The sequence below is a fragment of the Berghia stephanieae genome, chromosome 9 (genome assembly GCF_034508935.2).
Source record: "Berghia stephanieae isolate SIO BIC M18660-M18661 chromosome 9, UCSD_Bste_1.3, whole genome shotgun sequence".
In the NCBI taxonomy this organism is placed as follows: domain Eukaryota; kingdom Metazoa; phylum Mollusca; class Gastropoda; order Nudibranchia; family Aeolidiidae; genus Berghia; species Berghia stephanieae.
Window position 1 is genome coordinate 39964033 of NC_088368.1, and position 22500 is coordinate 39986532.

At 37.5% G+C, this 22500-nt stretch overlaps 1 protein-coding gene across 3 annotated transcripts in view; it reads left to right on the forward strand.

Annotated features, from left to right (window-relative positions):
* LOC144980237 (zinc metalloproteinase dpy-31-like) overlaps positions 1-22500 on the forward strand; it is a 58346-nt gene that overhangs the window by 20684 nt on the left and 15162 nt on the right. For all 3 annotated transcript variants that reach the window (XM_078927842.1, XM_078927840.1, XM_078927841.1), the window contains exons 6-11: positions 233-350; positions 6101-6167; positions 7369-7442; positions 12510-12639; positions 16023-16149; positions 21646-21864. In XM_078927842.1, the coding sequence (XP_078783968.1) occupies positions 233-350; positions 6101-6167; positions 7369-7442; positions 12510-12639; positions 16023-16149; positions 21646-21864 (735 nt within the window). The remainder of the gene's footprint in view (positions 1-232; positions 351-6100; positions 6168-7368; positions 7443-12509; positions 12640-16022; positions 16150-21645; positions 21865-22500) is intronic.

A 22500-nucleotide genomic window follows, 5' to 3' on the forward strand; every position in this document is an offset into this window, starting at 1 on the left:
CATTCTTTTATCGTATTCAGGTGTAAAATGAGTGCCTGTCCGTCAACATCGTTGACTCTGTCCGAAAAAAAAATTGTAGTATCGCCTAAAAGGCGTCACGTCATGTCCTACATGTTAAGTGTTGCTGTTGACCAGGCGGGACCCCTTGTAAATCGATTTGAGCACAGTTAGTGGAAATTGCTCTATATAAAAGATCGATTTAAAAAAATTATTATCTTCAAATCCTGTTCAGATGAGAGAGAGGAGGGGTTGATCTACCTAGCTATCCGGGAATGGGAAAGGTACACGTGCCTACAATTCCACCAAAACAATAGATATTCAAATAGAATCCAGTTCAAGAACGGACAAGGGTAAGTAGACTTCAGTTCAACTTCAAGTTCAACGTCTTTATCTACAAAAGGCAGCAGATTCTAATGGTGCTCACACTACTATGTTATGATGATCGACCCTATTAGTAAAAACGGTGTGACTCTCGTGCACCGTCGCAAACCCACCCGGAAGTTTCACAACACACCGTTCAACTAGATGCTTAGTGGTTTCGGGCTCGTTACCACAGCGGGTGCATGTTAGGTAGGTGGCAAGTCCCCAGTGCTGATGTAATGAACTTGCTGTTAAACAGGCTCTCGGCCTAAAGCCGATGGCTGCAACCCAATGTCTCCTCTTACTGGTGGACAAGCCTGGAAACTTCTTCCCCAGTTTCGGGGAGTCGATGTCCCCGCCCCCTCGAGAGATTAAATTCGTCCAAACCGACTTCCATTTCGTATGTGTAGATCTGTCCGAAGTCAGGGAATCTAAGTACAGGGGTTGCGGGACTTATTTCGGCTTGAAACGAGGACGCCGTCGATTATGCGCTTGAGAGGGATATGTCCATTCCCTCGCTCGTTGAGCTCCTGTCGGACATCAGGGGACTGGATTGCTGCCATTATCGGGCCCCATCTCTAGGCGTTATTGCCAGTGTTCCTGACACTATGTCCATGGACTTGCGAAGTTTAACATCTACCTTCTTAACGTTCCTGCGTCTACCCCACATTGGAGCGCAATACTCCGCGGCTTAATAGCATAGTGCCAAGGCGGATGTCCTCAGGAGCGCTAGATTAGCACCCCAAGTTGATCCCGCCAGCTTCCTCAGAAGACACGCATTTCTCTATCTTCCGGACAACTCCGTCGAGATGCACCCAATAGATAAGGCTGCGGTCCCGCGTCACATCCAGATATTTTGGATGCGCTCATATAGGAGAAGCTGGTCACCTGACGAGGACGTTCAATTTACGGGTGTGCCAGCCACTGCATAGAGGAAATGCAGTGGCCACGATTTTCGAAGTGTTCATCTTCAGATACTACTTGTCAAAGTAGGCTTTTAGTCTTGTGACGTCCTCGCTGAGTACGCCCTCGAGACGGGTCCACACTTTACTGTGAGTAACGGCTGTCCAGTCGTACGCGTATCCCAGTCTTAGGGAGGAAGTATTCGGCATGTCGCTTATGTAGACATTAAAAAACTTAGGCCCCAGAACAGATCCCTTAAGGACCCCATTCTTTACTAACTCGTAGCGTCTCCCATCAAAACGTGGGATTGTCTTTTCCCTAAGATTGAAGAGAACAACTTAAGGCCTTTTTGCACCTCTGATCTTTGAAGTTTGAGCATTAATCCTTCGCACCAGGCCGCATCGTACGCCGCCGATATGTCTATAAATACATCACCAGTTTGCTGTTTCCTCTCAAACTCTATCTCAATATGCTCGGTAAGGGCAATGACCTGTTCCATGGTGCACCTCCCTTCCCTGAAGCCCGCCTGCTTGGGTGACAGGGCAGCGTCTAGGACCGGCCCCCATCGGTTTAATAGAACTCTCTCTATATATAAGGTTCTACAAGCAGCTTAGAAGTGGTGGTTATCTGTAACTGTCGGCCTTCTTCGCCGGTTTCTCTGGCTTCTTATCGTGCTTCCACACTTGTGGGAACTTTCCTATTGCAAGGACGTCAGACATTGCCTTTGCCAGCCAGCTCCGTGCCCTGAGGCCCAGATGCCTCACCATATCGGGATCTAATATGCCGTATATCCCTGCTGCCTTACCATTTTTGACATCGCTAATGGCTGCGCCCACTTCTCTGGGACTGAACGGGTATGTCCAGTCCGACTCATTCGCAGGAATTTAGTCCAAAATTGTACGGTATGTCTTGCGGACTCCGCGCTCGAAAGCCTGATTAGGGACCCGTTTGCTACGGTTCTTTGTTCCTGGAAATAGTCCGTCTCACATTCTGGTGCAGCCTTCTTGAAATTCCGGTCCGGATCCAATTTCTTTATCAGTCGCCAAGAGTGGCGGCTAGAGTGTGTAATTTCGAGACTTTCCACTGTCTCCTGACACCGCTGTTTCCTTTCTTCTGCCAGAGACTGAAGTAGTCTATCGGCTACGTCCGGGGACTTGGTCTGCTGATACCCCTTGTACATCTGTTCCAATTCTTCTTCCAGCAGTAGGTGTAAAATTTCCGTTTGCCCCGTAGAATGAAGTGGTGACCGCTCTTAACCTGTTAAATCTGGTTATGTTCTCGGACTTGGAAGGAATTGCAGGGAAGACCTGCTCGATATAGGAACTGAATTGGTCCCAGTTAGCCTTACTGAAGGCAAAGTGGGAGAGACTGCACCCTCGGAATTGTCGCCTTCGCTGTGACAAGAACCGGCCTGTGCAGGCGATGTGGGAAATCGCCGATGACTGTCCGCTTTACCTGCAGCAGTTCTCCGTTCTCTCCCTTCGTGACGAGGGTGAGATCAGGAGTATACTCCTTCTTATCGCGTGTGCCCCTGGAGGTACCCTTGGCACTACGTGTAGATCATTAGAGTGTATCCATGAGTGGAGTTGTCTACCTGCCTCATTGCGGTCTCAATAGCCCCATTTATGATGGTGGCTATTAAAGTCTCCCAGACATATGGAAGGCTGGATAACCACTGGGACCGGTGGTGTAGTCCAAATGTAGAAATTCTATTCACCCCGTTGCTGTCCGTTGCCCTCTCAATGACCCTTACCTTCGAGGGTTCATTAGCGTAAACTCTAACCCTTCCTTTGATCCTCGAAGTGTCCTTTCGCTGGACCGTCGTATAGCCTGGGATCTGGAATCGGAAAGATTGTGTGCCAGCGTAAAGATGGGTTTCCTGTAATAGGAGGATATTAACGCTATGGACTGCCAGTAGCTTTGAAAAAAGCTCTTTTTGTTATACTGTGGCTCTCGACAATAATGTAATATATGCGTCAGGTCGCTAACCCCAGTGTCGCATTTTCCAGATGGGGGAATTTGATGCATATTGGGGATGGGGGCCAAAGAGTAATTCCTGTTGACCGTTACGAGACCATCTTGGATGTCGAGCCTATAGCGCCTCCCTGAACTTGCCCGCCCTGATATGTGACTAATGGAGATTCAACTCGTCCTTGATGGTTCTTGGAAAGAAACTTTTTATATGTGTTGGTTTTGTGTGTTGGAATTGTGAACTTCTGCTACGGCAAGCAGTCCTTTCACAGCTATTTTTCGCCATAGAGTCGGGGGTTTTAATCCCAGTTTCTATAGCGTGAAACGGACAATAGCAATTTCTTGCTACACTTTGGATAGGACGCGAGTCTATCGCAAAGTACTGTCCGCCAGATCTAACAGACTCAGCTACCCATTCATTGCTCATTGTACACCTTAGTACGGTGAGAGAATGTGAGTAAAGAGTCTTTTCCAAGGATTCAACTATGCGATGAGCGAGACTCGAATCCAAGACATTCCTATCCGAAAGCGAGTGTCATACCACAAGTCCTAGGTTCAAGTCCCGCTCTGATCTGAGCGTCGCATAGTTGAGTCATTGGAAAAGAATTTTTATATACCCACATCAGACGCAAAGCAGTTACTCGAATGTAGAATGTTCTTTTGGCCGTCAACAGCGTTGTGCGGCTATGTAATATAGTGGTATGACACTCGCTTTCGGATCGGAAGCTCCTGGGTTCGAGCCTAGATCGGCGCATAGTTGATTCCTTGGAGAAGGCTCTTTACTCACATTCTCTCACCGTAATCAGGTGTAAAATGAGTACCTGGCTGTTTACATCGTTTTCTCTGTCCGAAAAAAAATGTAATATCGCCTAACAGGCTTCATATACCGTCCTGCATGTTAAATGTTGCTGTTGACCAGGGACCACGTGTAAAGCGCTTTAAATATTGCTCTATATAAAAGCTCTATTATTATTATTATTATTATTATTATTATTATTATTATTATTATTATTATTATTATTATTATTATTATTATTATAATTATTATTATTATAATTATTATTATATTATTATTATTATTATTATTATTATTATTGTTATTATCATTTATTATTATTATTGTTATTATTATTATTATTATTATTATTATTATTATTATTATTATTATTATTATTATTATTATTATTATCATCATCATCATTATTATTATTATTTTTATTATTATTATTATTATTATTATTATTATTATTATTATTATTATTATTATTATTAGTATTGTCTATGTTGGCAAAAATATAATATCGCCTAACATGTCTCGTTCAACATGTAGTATATTATTTATGTTGGCTTGGTACTTCCGATAAACCACGTTGAGCACGTTTTCTCTTTAAAAGCTTGATCTTTTGTATAGCGCGATATCCACTAAACGTGCTCAAAGCTCTTTACAAAGAGTCCCTAGCTAACAGCAACATTTAACATGTAGAACAAGACATGACGCCTGCTAGGCTAAATTACAATTGTTTTTCTGGACAGAAACAACCCTGTTAACGGCCTGAGTACGGTGAAAGAATATGAATAAAAGACTCAATTAAGCGCCGAGTGAGGCTCAAACCCAGGGCCTTCCGATCCGAAAACGAGAGTCAAACCGCTTCCCACATAGCCGCAAGTTTAGCTGATATTGTGTGTATGAAAGGTACCAGACAAAGCAAGAAAGAAAAATTTCAGGGGAAAAAACATCAGTCTACTGCGACAATTCCTAGGTAGACTGATTTATTGTGATGTTTTTTTTTTCTCTATTTTTCTTTCTAGCTTTGTCTGACACTGTTTCATACACACTTGTTCAGATCTATATCTCACACCGGTGTCTGCTCAATAGTTTCTTAACTTGATATTAGCTTATTGATATGACATGTCATTTAGTAATCTGAATGGCTATGTGGTCTTGTGGTATGACACTCCTCTTTCGGATCGGAAGGTCCTAGGTTCGAACCTCTCTCATCGCATAGTTGAGTCCTTGGAGATGGCACTTTACTCACATTCTCTCATGACCGTAGTTATGTGTAAAATGAGTACTTGGCCGTTAACAACGTTGTCTCTGTACGAAAAAATTGTAATATCGCTTAACAGGCGCCATGTCTCGTTTTCCATGTTAATTGTTAATGTTGGTTAGGGGCCACTTGTAAAGCGCTTTGAGCACGTTTAGAGCTCAAGTTTACTTATCACCAATCGCCTCCTAATCTTCGGACTGATGGGTCGCTTTAGCAGCTTCTTTGATTTGTTGAAGTCTTTCCACTGATGCCGGTCTGTCCCAATGGAACTCAGGTGTTCTAAATCATTCTCGCGTCTCAGTTCTCTTGTGTCATCTGGGCGTTTGAGGTCATTATTTATCATAGTAAAATGACGGCTTGTTGAGTCACCTGGTCCTCCAGGTTGGTGGGATTTCGAAGGGTTAACACCCCTTCCGTAAAACTCAAGCCGTTACAGAAACGCAAACGAACAGATCAAATCCTTTTTTTTAGCTTGGGCGATCGAAGAATTTCTGCAATGACATAATTTATGAAGGACAACAAAACATGGAGAAGAATTAAAGAAGCTGATATACAGAGAAGTGATAAAATATGGAACGAGATAAAAACAAAAGTTAGCTCAGGATAGAGAATGATTGAAACTGTTTGTTTGTGGCCTTTACCCTGACCCAAGGTGAAAAAGGGCAATGATGATGATGATGATGATGATGATGATGATGATGATGATGATGATGATGATGATGATGATGATGATGATGACGATGATGATGATGATGATGGGGCTGATATTGCTCAATTTCCTTTTTTCCCCTTCTTCTTTCCTTTGTTTCTTTACCCAGGTGTATGTCCTATATTGGGATGGTTAACGATCCCCAAGCAATCATATTGGGACCAGGATGTCGATATGTAAGTCAGTGAGGGCTTAGCCATCGTTATCATATAGCCTGACACAAGAACATGCCATCCTTAACGTACAGCCTGACACTAGAACCGTAGCAATAGTTAACTTATAGCCTGACACAAGAACAAACCATCGTTACTTATAACCTGACACTAGAACCATAGCCATCGTTAACTTATAACCTGACACTAGAACCATAGTCAAAGTTAACTTATTTCCTGACACAAGAACCATAACCAAAGTTAACTTAAAGCCTGACACTAGGACGGTAGCCAACGTTAACTTATAACCTGACACTAGAACAATAGCCAACGTTAACTTATAGCCTGAATCTAGAACAATAGCCAACCTTAAATTATAGCCTGACACTGACCAAAAAAAAAGACGTCAAAAGACAAGTCTTTTGTTCACAAAAGAAAACCAATCGTGAGTTGTATTCAACAGTTCTACCAATGGGATCACTTTTTATCTTCAGCACTACTAACGACAACTCACTAGATGCTGCTAATACTAGTTGTATCAGTAGTAGTAGTAGTAGTAGTAGTAGTAGTAGTAGTAGTAGTAGTAGTAGTAGTAGTAGTAGTAGTAGTAGTAGTAGTAGTAGTAGTAGTAGTAGTAGTAGTAGTAGTTAGTAGTAGTAGTAGTAGTAGTAGTAGTAGTAGTAGTAGTAGTAGTAGTAGTAGTAGTAGTAGTAGTAGTAGTAGTAGTGTAGTCGTAATAATAATAATAATAATAATAATAATAATAATAATAATAATAATAATAATAATAATAATAATGATAATAGTTGTAGTAGCAGTAGTAGTAGTAGTAGTAGTAGTAGTAGTAGTAGTAGTAGTAGTAGTAGTAGTAGTAGTAGTAGTAGTAGTAGTAGTAGTAGTAGTAGTAGAAGTAGTGGTAGTAGTAGTAGTAGTAGTAGTAGTAGTAGTAGTAGTAGTAGTAGTAGTAGTAGTAGTAGTAGTAGTAGTAGTAGTAGTAGTTGTTGTTGTTGTTGTTGTTGTTGTTGTTTTTGTTGTTGTTGTTGAATCGTTTGTGGGGATGCTGTTGTTATTGCTTGGCAACGTCTAATCTAAACTGCCCAGACAACTGTCGTATTGTGGAAAAAAACATCTTATTTAAAATAGGAGTTTTTCCAGAGTACGACAGAGCTTAGAAAATGTCATCACTTGACCTTCTAATTTCACCCAATCCCTCCTCCCATCCCAGATGTCCGTGATTCTTCATGAAATTGGTCATGCCCTTGGATTATTTCACGAACAGACGAGGCCTGATAGAGATGAGTCAGTGATGCAATCATCATTATGATAATCATCGCCATTATCATCATCATTTTCAACATCATCATCATCATCATCATCATCATCATCATCATCATCATCATCATCATCACCATTGTTCTACTTTTTTTTAATACACGTATTTAAAATTTTGGCCAGAAAACGCGATCTCAAATATCGATCGATTTTAAATGACCTTCGTATCGCAAAAACTTTCAACACTGTGTTTCATGGAAGGCCTCGGAGTTCCGATGTTTGACAATTTTGCCAAGATGAGGGTCATTTAAATCGGTAGATACTATAAGGACGAGTTTACTGGCCAAATTTTTCAATCCGTGAAATTATTTTCTAGAGGAAAACGGTAAACAGGTTAATTTCATTCAACCATCAATTCATTTTGTTATATTTGGGACTCCCCAATGGGGAGAGCTAGACATCAAATTGTTGATTTTGAGTCAACTTGGGTTTATCCTATATTTTGTGAATTTCCAATAATGAAAAAAGGTATGTGCCAAAGAAGAGGGAAGAGCGTGCGGTGTTGAAGCTCTGTGCTTCACCAGGAGCCAAGAGGCAAATAGTCAATGTAAGTCAATCAGACCTGCACATTAACATCATGTGTAGACGAAAGAGGCTCAAAAAATTGTCAGCCCAACTTCTCTTCACATAATTTTAACACTCTTTTTAAACTTAAATCGCATGTATTAATGACAGATTTATATATATATATATATATATATATATATATATATATATATATATATATATATATATATATATATATATATATTGCAATATCCACTCTATGTCTGTATGCGCTTTACAAAGGATCCCAGGCCAATAGCAACAATGTAGGACGAAACATGGAAACTCAGGCAATATTACATTTTTTCGGACAGACCAACGCTGTTCACGGCCTGGTAGTCATTTTACACCTGAGTCCGTTGCGATTGATAAGCTGCCAAGGAAAGATATCAATATATTGATGGGAGATGAGAATGCTAAACTGGGACAGGATAACGTAGGATAGGAAGGTATCATGGACCGTCATAGCATGGGAGAGATGAACGACAATGGTGAGAGATTTGCACATTTTTGTGCATTCAACAGTTTGGTGATTGAAAGATCAGTGTTTCCCCATAAAAGGATACACAAGGCAACTTGGGACTCGCCAGACGATGTGACAGAGAATAAGATCGATCTTTTTCGTACCTCCGGAAGATTCAGAAGTTCATTAGAGGATATGACAGTACGGACGGGCATATATTGGATCAGACCACCACCTGTTAAGCTCCGACTCAGAAAATATGGGACCAGATCACACACAAGAAGAAAATTCTAGGTGAATGCACTAGATATGGAAAAGAATGAGTTCAAAACTGCTATCGAGTAATAGATTCCAACCTCTAGCTGATATCGACATAGATTTAGAGTCACATTGGGCAGAAATCAAGGAGGTATTGGATGTAAAGAAATCGGAACATAAAGAATGGATAGGTCCAATCACATTAGACCTGATTGAAAAAAAGGAGATTAAGAAAGGAACAGGTAAATGCAAGTCGAACAAGGGCTTCAAGACTGGATGCACAAGAGCAGTATCGAGCCACAGCTCAGGAAGTCAAAAGATCTGTGAAGAAAGACAAGGAAGCATTCATGAATAGACTTGTAGAGAAAGCAGAAGCAGCATCGACAGTAGAACACTTGAGGATCCTTTATCAAACTACCAATACATTTGCTGGAAAATATGGGAAACCAGAGATTTTTTTGGAAAAGAGGCTCAATCTAAGAGATGGAAGGAACATTTTAACTGACTTCTGAACAACCACCACCAGACAACCCGCCGGAAATTTTGCCTGCAAGGATTGAGCTACCAATTAGATGTGATCCACCAACGGTTGTGGGTGCCATTAACGAGATGGAAAGGGGAAAAGCTGCTGGACCAGGCCAGATTCCACCGAAAGCTCTAAAAGTTGATGCTGAGGCCTTTCCCGGATCCCCCACTATATGAGAGAATCTGGAATGACGGTATATTCCCAAAGGATTGGAAGGTAGGACATCTTGTCAAGCTTCCAAAGAAAGGGGACCTCAGTAATTGTAATAATTATCAAGGAATCTCTTTTCTCTATCCCAGGAAAGATTTTCAGACGTATTATTCTAGAGAGAATTAAGAATGCAACAGATGCTAAACTGCGGGACAAACAAGCAGGTTTTCGTTAAACCGTACAACTACCGACCAGATTTATTTCTGTGAGTCATAGTAAAACAGTCTGTATAATGGAACTCTCCTCCTTATTGTCATCTTTCTGGATTACGAGAAGGCTTTCGGTAGTATTGACCAAGCAGCATTCTGGAAAATTATGGTACATTCTAGACTCCCGGAGAAGTTAGTAAACCTCATAAAGGAAATGTATGAAGGATAAAGTTGCATGGATGTACATGAAGATCAGTTTACTGACAGCTTTGAAATTAAGACTAGTGTTAAGCAGGGATGCTTGCTCTCACCATTCCTGTTCATCCTTGCCATTGATTGGCTAATGAAGGAAACCTCCAAAGGGCAAAGAAATTGGATACATTAGACCCCTGGACACAGTTGGATGATCTGGATTTTGCAGATGATCTGGCTCTTCTGTTCCACACTCAAGACCAGATGCAAGCGAAAATCACAGTTATAAACAACCTCTCGGAATCAATTGGTTTAAGACTTCACCTTGCAAAGTCAAATATCTTAATGATAGGTACGCGTCAAAGGCAAAAGATAAAAGTAAAAACAGGAACTTGAAATTTAGACCCTTTCTGCTATCTCGGGAGTATAATTGACAAGGATGGAGGCACGGAAGCAGAGGTGTGCATTCACATCTTTGAACAGAATTTTGAGAACTAAAGATATCTCCCTTCGGCTAATGCGAAGACTTTTCAACTCAAACGAGAAGTCTGTCCTACTGTATGGAGGTAAAACTTAGAATGCATCGCAGGCAGGAGGATACAGATTTTTGTCAACAGGTGCATGCGTAAGTTACTCAGAATAAAATGGATGGATAGAATTAACAACGAAGATTTATGGAAAAGAACACAGCAGATACCAATGGGAGTGGAAATAGGAAGAAGACGATGGAGGTGGACTGGACACACCCTTAGGAAGAATGACTTCACTATTGAAAAAAAGTATTGGACTGTACACCTCAGAGCAGAAAATCAGGGGAAGGCCACGGGGAACATGGCGAAGAATTAAAGAATTTGATATACAGAGAAGTGATAAGACATGGAACGAGATAAAAAAAATAGTTAGCTCAAGTCAGAGAAGGATGGAAACTGTTTATGGCCAATACCCTGACCCACGGTAAAAAAGACAATGATGATGATGATGATGGTGATGATAATGATGATGATGATGAAGATGATGATGATGATGATGATGATGATGATGATGATGATGATGATGATGATGATGACGTTGAGAGAATTTTCCAAGGATTCAAATATGCACCGAGCAAGGTTCGAACCCAGGTCCTTCCGATCCGAAAGCAAGTGTTGACCGTGTAGACCTTAGTGGCTCAAAACATGGTCATCCCCTGCTTCTCTTCACAAAATGTAATATTTGACTGAAACCGAATGTTATTTGATAACTATTTTTTTAAACCATGAAATGTATAAAGGAGTGTTTCGTATAGTCCGATTTCACATTCACCCTTCTTTGTCACAGCACTACTAATATCATCGTCGTGCTCTTGTGATATGACACGTTCCTTTGAATAAGGTTCGAGTCCCGCGCTGGGTGGGGCTGCAGACGGTCCAAAATAATGCTGCCAGATTGGTCTTACGAAAGCGGAGGTTTGACTCTGCCACACCACTCCTTCGAAGATTGCACTGGCTGCCTGTTGAGAAAAGGGTCAAATTCAAAGCATGTGTCCTAGTTTATCATTGTCTGGAAAACACTACCCCTCCCTATCTCACAGAACTCCTAAAGAAATATTCGACAACCCGACCGTTGCGTTCCTCCAATGACACCACCCGTTTGGCTATCCCACGCATTCGTACAAAGGTGGGAACAAGGTCCTTTTCTCATTTTGGTCCGCCTGTATGGAACACCATGCCACAGAGCATCCGAAAATCCAAATCATTGTCTGTTTTCAAGAAATCCTTGAAAAAAATTCATTTTTTGATGTCATGTACTTTAAATATTGTTTTGTGTTGATGTTAATAAAGCGCCAATAGCCTCATTGTTGAGGATACCGTGCGCTCTATAAGAGTCTATTATTATTATTATTATTATTATTATTATTATTATTATTATTATTATTATTATTATTATTATTATTATTATTATTATTATTATTATTATTATTATTATTGTAGTTGAGTCCGTCCTTGGAAAGGCTCTTCACTCATATTCTCTCATCGTATTCAGGTGTAAAATGAGTATCTGGTCGTCTCTGTCAGAAAAAGACTTGTAATCTCGCATAACAGGCGTTATGTCTTGTTCTACATGTAAAGGGCTTTGAGCACGTTTGGTGAACATATTGTGCTCTATAAAAAGTAGTCCTTCAGAGCCATTGGGCCGAAAGATCCGGAGTTTATGCCGGTTTCTATAGCGTGAAACGGACAATAACAATTTCTTGCTATCGTTATGATAGGACGATAGTCGATTGCAAAGTACTTTCCGCTATGAGCTATCGGGTCCCCTCTGTCTAAAAGCATAAGTTTGATAAGAAGAAGAAGAAGAAGAAGAAGAAGAAGAAGAAGAAGAAGAAGAAGAAGAAGAAGAAGAAGCAGAAGAAGAAGAAGAATAACAATGATAATGATGATGATGATAATAATAATAATTATAATAATAATCGTAATAACAATAATATAATAATAATAATAATAAGAAGAAGAAGAAGAAGAAGAAGAAGAAGAAGAAGAAGAAGAAGAAGAAGAAGAATGATAATAATAGTAATAATAATAATAATAATAATAATAATAATAATAATAATAATAATAATAATAATAATAATAATAATAATAATAATAATAATAATAATAATAATAATAATAATAATAATAATAATAAAATTCTTTCCTGTTGTTTTCAAGGTATGTGAGCATTTTCCAACAGAACGTAGCACCAGACATGTTATATAATTTCAAGAAAAGAAGTTGGGAAACGGTGGCAAACACGGGAATTCCATATGATTATATGAGTATCATGCACTATGGAAAGAAGGTAAGCTGTATTGATGCTATGTATATAGATAAAACAACTCACAAAATCCGCCAACCAGATAACAATAATAATAATAATAATAATAATAAATAATAATAATAATAATAATAATAATAATAATAATAATAATAATAATAATAATAATAATAATAATAATAATAATAATAATAATAATAATAATAATAATAATAATAATTATAATAATAATTTAAAAAAAAAAAAAAAATAATAATAATAATAATAATAATAATAATAATAATAATGATAATAATAATAATAATAATAATAATAATAATACTAATAATAATAATAATAATAATAATAATAATAATAATAATAATAATAATAATAATAATAATAATAATAATTATATTTCTATATCGCCTTTCGTCGAAACCTCAAAGCGCTTTTTATTTTTAAAAAGGACATTGTTTACCCAGCTAAGATTAAAATGTGCGTGATGTCAAAATACTGGTTCCAATCTCATTGGAAGTGTGAAACTAGTTGTCCATAAGACTGGATACATACCTTATTCAACTGATCGTGTGGCTTCAGAGTGACGATATCTTAATTCTAAAACATATTATATGCTGGTCGTCAATAAAGGCCATTCATCCTCGCTCCTTAAAGCCCCGCAATCCCAAAAAAATCAGTGCCTGCTCCACTCACTTTTCTGAATTAAAAATTCACCCCATACACCGGAGCATACTCAATGTCTCAATCGTTTCTATGTTATATGTTTGTGATGAGAATATTGGCTATTAAGCTTAACTGCTGGTCAAAATTACTTCGCGATGGTGGTGAACGAATCGGCGATCTCAAGAAGTGGGTAAGAGAGGGATCTAGAAATGACTTTGGGTTTGAAACGAATATGTTTGTGTTCGTGGATAGCTCACACGGTAGAGCCACGCTCTCACCTGCCAGGCGGAGTTGTCGTACCAATAAGGTCGCAGGTTCAAACCCCACCACCGCCGCGAAAAATTTTTTTATTCTCTATTGTCTTCTGGCACTTTTCTACTCACTTCATATCTTGTTGTTACCAACATAAGTGCCTGCTCCACTCACTTTTCTGAATTAAAAATTCACCCCATACACCGGAGCATACTCAATGTCTCAATCGTTTCTATGTTATATGTTTGTGATGAGAATATTGGCTATTAAGCTTAACTGCTGGTCAAAATTACTTCGCGATGGTGGTGAACGAATCGGCGATCTCAAGAAGTGGGTGAGAGAGGGATCTAGAAATGACTTTGGGTTTGAAACGAATATTTTTGTGTTCGTGGATAGCTCACACGGTAGAGCCACGCTCTCACCTGCCAGACGGAGTTGTCGTACCAATAAGGTCGCAGGTTCAAACCCCACCACCGCCGCGAAGAAAAAAAAATTTTATTCTCTATTGTCTTCTGGCACTTTTCTACTCACTTCATATCGAGGTGTAACTTCACGACTTTTCTGTCGTTTCCCCGAAGACAGTAGTCGTCTGGTACCTCTTTTATCCTGTTATAGTTGGGTTAAAGTTCCTGACAACTCGACAGATAGTATTAAAATTTTAAGTTTTAAAAAAATAGATAGTAGAAGTGGTGGTAGATTGTGGCACGTTGTATTAAGGAATAGACCAGGTTCATATGATTAGAATTAATCCGAAGGTGTCAGTAAGCTGTATAGCTGGTATGCTTTTCCTTTAAGTAAAGTTGACAATTTTAACGCCCATTTGTCTACTTTAGGTTGTAGATAGTTGTCTGCCATCCCTTCAACGTGAAGTATGTATTCATCCAATGGTCCTTCTTTTTCGTCGAATGGATCAATGTGGAAGTTTAGCCTGGGTCGATCGTGGGTGTGCTAATACTACTACTACTACTACTACTACTACTACTACTACTACTACTACTACTACTACTACTACTACTACTACTACTACTACTACTACTATTATTATTATTATTATTATTATTATTATTACTAACACTACTACTACTACTACTATCCACAAATCCAAAAATAATCGTATCAAACTCAGGTCATTCATTACGAGAGCCTTCTCTCACCGACCACTGGAGGTAGCGGGTACACACATACACAACCAACGCGAAGTATTTCGCCAGCAGTTAAGCTTAATAGCAAATATTCTCAACACAAACATATAACATAGAAACAATTGAGAAATTGAGTATGCTCCGGTATATGGGGTGAATTTTTAATTCAGAAAAGTGAGTGGAGCAGGCACTTATGTTGGTAACAACAAGAGATGAAGTGAGTAGAAAAGTGCCAGAAGACAATAGAGAATAAAAAATTTTCGCGGCGGTGGTGGGGTTTGAACCCGCGACCTTATTGGTACGACAACTCCCGGTGAGAGAAGGATCTAGTAAAGATTGACCTGAGTTTGATACGAATTTTTTTTTTTTTTTTTTGGATTCGTGGATAGCTTATACGGTAGAGTCACGCTCTCACAGGCCAGGCGGAGTTATCGCCTAACAGGCGTTATGTCTCGTTCTACTTGCTACGCGTTGCTGTTGGTCAGGGACCCTTTGTAAAGCGCTTTAAGCACATTTAGTGGATATTGCGCTATATAAAAGCTCTTTTTTTAGTTCGAATTGTTTGTTTCTTTCTCGTTGCGTTTCCAGCTCAAATGTACGTTTCTTTTCCTACTCGTCCGTTCGACCTTCTTCTCGTCTCCTCTCGTCAATTTCTCTGGCGTCCGCTGCGTCTATTTCTTCCCTGATAAACTGAGTTATTTCCATTTGATCTGTCAACCCCATTTCTTCCACCAGAGCAAGGAGTTCTCTGCGCAGTTTAAAACGATCCATTATAGAAATAGGTTGCCTTATTGTATGTATGTGTGTGTGTATGTATGTATGCATATATATATATATATATATATATATATATATATATATATATATATGTTACTGTATTTGTTGCTAAAGACCAAATAGTTTCTTTAAGTATGGCAGGTAATTTAGACCAGAATGAAATGGAGTTAACTAGATTAATAGTTAATAGTTAATTTTCGATAACTCGGAGAAGGACTGTGTGACCATTGATCTAGAATACCAATTATTAATACCCTGCTGGCATTTAATGTTTTTGCTTAAATTATGGTGAGTGAATGGTAGGAAAATCATTTTTATTATATTGTATTACAAAATAATTTTTCCCGTGTCATCATTGTTATTGTATATTCACCTTAACTACGCCATTCACACATATCTCATTCGTCCTTAGCATTTCATCCATCGTGTTTTGTTGATAAACGTGGAACCCGAAAGGTCCAGAGTATCTGTCTTCGTTTAATAAATTGAAGCTTGCCATTTAATACTTATCGTTATTTCTTTCATTCGAGAATCAAGCGGAAACATTTTTATTTTCCTCTTTCGATCCTACAGGCTTTCAGTAGGAATGGACAGTTTACGATTCGTACCGCTGACCCCTCGTATCAGGATAAAATCGGAAAAATGCAAGCCCTGAGTTTTAGAGACATCAAAACCATCAATCAACTCTATCGATGTGGCGGTAAGTGAAAAAATGGGTTGTCTATCTGCCCCAAATAAAGCAACAAATGTTTCAGCATCAACACCAACACCAAAACATATACGTGTATATTCGTAAGTAATACAGTAAAGACCATGTAACGCATATCGTGATATAACATGAACCCGGTTATTTAGTAGTAGTAGTATTGTAATTGTAGTAGTAATACTAGTAGTAGTAGTATTAGTAGTAGTAGTAGTAGTAGTAGTTATTGTAGTAGTACTAGTAGTAGTAGTAGTAGTAGTAGTAGTAGTAGTAGTAGTGTTAGTTGTAATAGTAGTAGTAGTAGTAGTAGTAGTAGTAGTAGTAGTAGTAGTAGTAGTAGTAGTAGTAGTAGTAGTAGTAGTAGTGGTGGTGGTGGTGGTGGTGGTGGTGGTAGTAGTAGCAGTAGTTGTTGTTGTTGTTGTTGTAGTACTAGTAGAAGTTTTACTAGTAGTAAGATAGAAAGGCCAGTGAGTAACTGAACTCAATATTATTATTCTGCTTCATATTATTATTATTATTATTATTATTATTATTATTATTATTATTATTATTATTATTATTATTATTATTATATTATTATTATTATTATTATTATTATTATTACTATTATTGTTATTATTATTATTATTATTATTATTATTATTATTATTATTATTATTATTATTATCATCATCATTATTATTATTATTATTACTATTATTATTATTATTATTGTTATTATTATTATTATTATTACTATTACTAATATTATTATTATTATTATTATTATTATTATTATTATTATTATTATTATTATTATTATTATTATTATTATTATTGTAACACGCCTAACCGGCAGGACACGTTTTTGTTTACATGTGTCTTTCTATTCGATTTTACTTTAAATTCTTACGCTCCAATGTGGATTTTTATATGGTTAATCTTGTGATTGTGTTGTGTTTACTTATCTGAAATCAATTTTAATATCAAACGAACTATTTCTGTGATATTCTCATTTTTTAAAAATGGATTTTAAGGTAAAGCCTGATTTTTACCAATATTTTTCTTCTACACATTACGAGAGATTTTTATTCACCACTTTATTTTTAACATCGGTGTTTTATTATCAAATCCGTCAACAACCAACGTCTCTTGTTGACGGCATTGAGTCAAATTCACACCAACGGGGTGGAACAAGAAAACAAAGGGCGATACCAGTGTTGACTGGCCACAGACCACATCGCCCCCACCATTATAACCATCAAGACCCCCACCCACATACACAACAATTGATTTAAAACCACGACCATTGCCATTGTCATTATCGTCGTCGTTATCGTCAGCACCACCACCATCGTCATCGCTGTCATCTTCCATATCGTTGCCACCACGACCACCATCACCATCGTCGTTATCATCATCATCACCACCCCCATCCAATCTTATTACTTTACGGCAACAACGGCGGCGACAACAACAACAACAACAAAGGAGTACAGATGACGAAAACAATTTGAAATGTGCTCCCCTGAATGCCCGCTCTGTGCGAAATAAAGCTGTATTAATAAATGATTTTATCGTCGAAAACAAATTGGATTTATTCTTTATTACAGAGACTTGGCTAACATCTTCTGACACTATAACCATAAACGAGGTAATCCCCAGCGGCTATTCATATCATCAAGAAAACAGAGACCAAAGACGTGGAGGTGGTTTGATGTGTGTTTTTTAGAGACCAATTGAATATATATCAAACGAGAAAAACAAAACTACGATTCATTCGAATGCATCGAAATTCACTTTAGTCATAATAACAGACATTTTAACGTCGTAACCATTTACAGACCACCACCATCAACTAAAAACAAGAGCACCAATACAACTTTTATAAAAGAATTTGAAGATTTTCTCCACGCAAAAAACACCGAGAATCGAGAAATTATTATTTTAGGTGATTTTAATTTTCATGCCGAGATTTCGGACAACTTCACCAAACTTCTAGAAATATTCGATCTTAAACAAAATGTCAAAGGACCAACTCACGAGGGTGGACACACCCTCGATCTCGTTATCACACGGTCCATAGATACTTCCACTCGTGAGATCAGGATCAGGATCAGCCCAGACATTTCAGACCACCACCCAGTATTTTTTAAGATCAATGTCCCTGTCCCAATTTCAAATCGGCGTACAGTCCGCTATAGAAAAACGAAAAACATAAACCACACCAAATTACTGGACCAAATTCGGGAGTTGGACATAAATAATAACGTTATGAATACACACGGTGTCACAGAGAAATTAGATCTCCTCTATACATCACTCAATAATTGTCTGGAAAATCATGCGCCCCTCAAGTCCAGAACGATCGTCCTAAGACCAAATTTCAAATGGTTTACTGCTGAAATCCCAAAGGCCAAACATGACAGACGTCATAAGGAAGGTGTTTGGCGTAAGTCTCGACTTGAAATTCACAAGCAAATTTTAAAAAAAGCCAAAAATTATACCAATCAATTTATAGTCAGTACCAAGCGGCACTATCTGAAGGACACTCTGATAAAAAGCAAACTTGACTCGAAAAAGCTTTATAATACTGTCAAAGAAATGATCACACCATCGAATACAAATAATCTACCTACAAATACATCTCCAAAAGAACTCTGTGACAAATTCAACACCTTTTTATTGAGAAAATTTCCAACATCCGACAGGAACTAGACAACGACAGCCCCACAAATCTACATCCCAGCACGACATCACGAGTTGAAACAACAAGCATGACTTCACCAATGAAAACAACAACAATGACAAGGCACGTGACATCGCCTGGAAGATCAACATCAACGGAAGAGACACTACAGGAGGACACAACACTTACCTGCACGACACGACCAACTAAATCTATGAACACCTGTTATAAAATGTTAACGTCGTTTGAACCCGTAACAATAGAGGAAGTTAAAAATATTTTGTCAGATATGCCTAATAAATCATGCCCGCTAGATAAAACACCAACTTGGCTCATAAAATCATGTTCAAAGTATCTTGCTCCAGCAATTGCATCTATCGTAAATGAAAGTCTAACGTTGCCCGATTTTCCAAATATGCTGAAACATGCCTTGGTTAGACCCCTGAAGAAAAAAGCAAATCTTGACTGCAATGAGTTAAATAATTTTAGACCTGTGTCAAATTTAAATTTCATTTCAAAATTAATCGAAAAAGTCGTTGCTGCTCGTATTATTAACCATCTAGAGACGAATGCCTTAAATGTTAAATTTCAATCTGCCTACAAAGCCTCCCATAGCACGGAAACGGCATTACTTAAAGTTTTTAATGATATGTAAATGATATAGATAATAAAAGTGCTGCGATGCTTGTTTTACTAGATTTAAGTGCGGCATTCGACACTATCGATCAAAATTTACTTTTAACTAGACTACGTGATCAATTTTATATCAGTGGCACAGCTTTGGACTGGTTAAAGGAATATTTGTTTGAAAGAACTCAGTCAGTAATTATAGAAAACCATGTATCAACTCCATCCATATTAACGTGTGGAGTGCCTCAGGGATCTATTCTCGGCCCCCTCCTTTTTACAATGTATACTGCTCCCTCTCTCATATGTTATCCACTTTTCCCATTGATTTTCATTTTTATGCTGATGACACTCAGCTGTATACAGAACTCAATAATGATCCAGAGCTGTCATCAGTATCTGTTATGGAAAATTGCATTGCCAACATAAAGGATTGGATGAAACTAAACAAACTTAAATTTAATTATGACAAGACGGAAATGATAATTTTTGGAAATAGGTATCAACTCTCAAAAATATCTACAAATGAGATACTAGTGGGTGAAAATGCTATTAAACCTAGTTCTTGTGTGAGAAATCTTGGGGTGTATTTAGATCAAGGGTTATCCATGGAAGATCATGTTAAAAAAATATGCCAATGTTGTAACTATCACATTAGAAACATTGGAAGAATCAGACATTATATTGATGAAGATATTACAAAGATGCTTGTTAATTCGTTTATTACTATCAGATTAGATTATTGCAATGCCCTTCTCATTGGCTGTCAAAGTAGATTAATTCATCAACTACAAAAAAAAAATCAAAATAAAGCGGCTAGATAAAATTAACGAAAAAAAGAGATCATATAACACCAGTTTCTCCAGGAATTGCACTGGCTTCCTGTGAAGTATAGGATAGAATTTAAAATATTGTGCTATGTTTTTAGATGTCTGGATGGATTGGTTCCTGAATATTTGCAGGAACTGATTAAAAAATATGAACCCACTCGAAATCTAAGATCATCTCAGTCCCAACTTCTAAAAGTTACCACCTCAAAATTCACTTTCGGTGAAAAAGCCTTTTCATTCATAGCTCCACGCCTATAGAACGCACTTAGTCCTCGGACAAAGTCCTGTGATAACTTATCATCTTTCAGGACATGTCTGAAGACTGAGTTGTTCCGCGAGGCTTATTTTTCATGAAATGGATGTTGCTTTGATTCTGTTTTTTGTATGCATGCTTATTATGTATCATGTAGTGTCGTGATTTTTAATTTTGTTGTTTTTAAACATTTTTATTTTTATTTTTATTTTTATTATGTAAAGCGCCGCAGAGCACGATTAACGTGGATGTACTATATCTTTACTATTTACTATTATTATTATTACTATTATTATTATTACTACTACTATTATTATTATTATTATTATTATTATTATTATTATTATTATTATTATTATTATTATTATTATTATTATTATTATTATTATTATTATATTATTATTATTATCATCATCATTATTATTATTATTATATATTATTATTATTATTATTATTATTATTATTATTATTATTATTATTATTATTATTATTATTATTATTATTATTACTATTACTAATATTATTATTATTATTATTATTATTATTATTATTATTATTATTATTATTATTATTATTATTATTATTATTATTATTATTATATTATTATTATTATTATTATTATTATTATTATTATTATTATTATTATTATTATTATTATTATTATTATTATTATTATTATTATTATTATTATTATTATTGTAAATTGTGTTATTACCATTGGTGCATATTTTGTGATTAGTTATGGTACCATTTTATTTATTGATTTCATTAACCAGTTTCCCTCTTCATGCCATCAAATTTTATGATTTATTGGCGATAATTTTAAACACTATGCCCTTCCTCCACGAGATCATTAGATTGCTTTGCCAAGGCATTCCACGAGAGAATATATGTACATAATTCGTTAAACAAGATTTCTGATGTCAACAGGAATCACCCATACTGTCCAAGTGAGTAAACTGGTGGTTAATATTCTTGCCCAAGGAAAAAAAAGACAGTGCCTGAAACGAGGCTCGAACCTAGAACATTTCGGGTCATAGTGCAATGCTTTAGCCACTATTGGCGAGTATTTAAAGTACAAACTCTTACAAGATTGCATATCTCTTCGTGTTTAGGTAGAGGTGGGTGCTCTTTACAGGATAGCGACTGTCCTGGTGAAGGCTTTGTGAGCAAGGATTGTACCTGCCTGTGTCCTGGCGAGGCTAACGACGTGGAGGGTGCGAATTCTGTCATCCTATGCGAAGAAACCCCTAGACCAACAACCCCGAGACCAACAACCCCGAGACCAACAACCCCGAGACCAACAATCCCTACAACAACACCAAGACCAGATGGTAAATTTGAAGAACGCTGGGAAAACTTATAAATTTAAAATTTAGACCAGAGGAAGAAGAAGAAGGAGGAGGAGGAGGATGAGGAGGAGGAGGAGAAGGAGGAGGAGGAGGAGGAGGAGGAGGAGGAGGAGGAGGAGAGAGAAGAAGGAGGAGAGGAAGAGGAAAGAGAAGAAGAAGAAGAAGAGAGAAGAAGAAGAAGAAGAAGAAGAAGAAGAAGAAGAAGAAAAGAAGAAGAAGAAGAAGAAGAAGAAGAGGAGAGGAGAAGAAGAAGAAGAAGAAGAAGAAGAAGAAGAAGAAGAAGAAGAAGAAGAAGAAGAAGAAGAAGAAGAAGAAGAAGAAGAAGAAGAAGAAGAGAGAGAGGAGGAGAGAGGAGAGAGGAGGAAGGAAGAATATGAAGTGGAGGAAGAGGAGGAGAAGAAGAAGAAGAAGAAGAAGAAGAAGAAGAAGAAGGAGGAGGAGGAGGAGGAGGAGGAGGAGGAGGAGGAGGAGGAGGAGGAAGAATATGAAGTGGAGGAAGAGGAGGAGAAGAAGAAGAAGAAGAAGAAGAAGAAGAAGAAGAAGAAGAAGAAGAAGAAGAAGAAGAAGAAGAAGAAGAAGAAGAAGAAGAAGAAGAAGAAGAAGAAGAAGAAGAAGAAG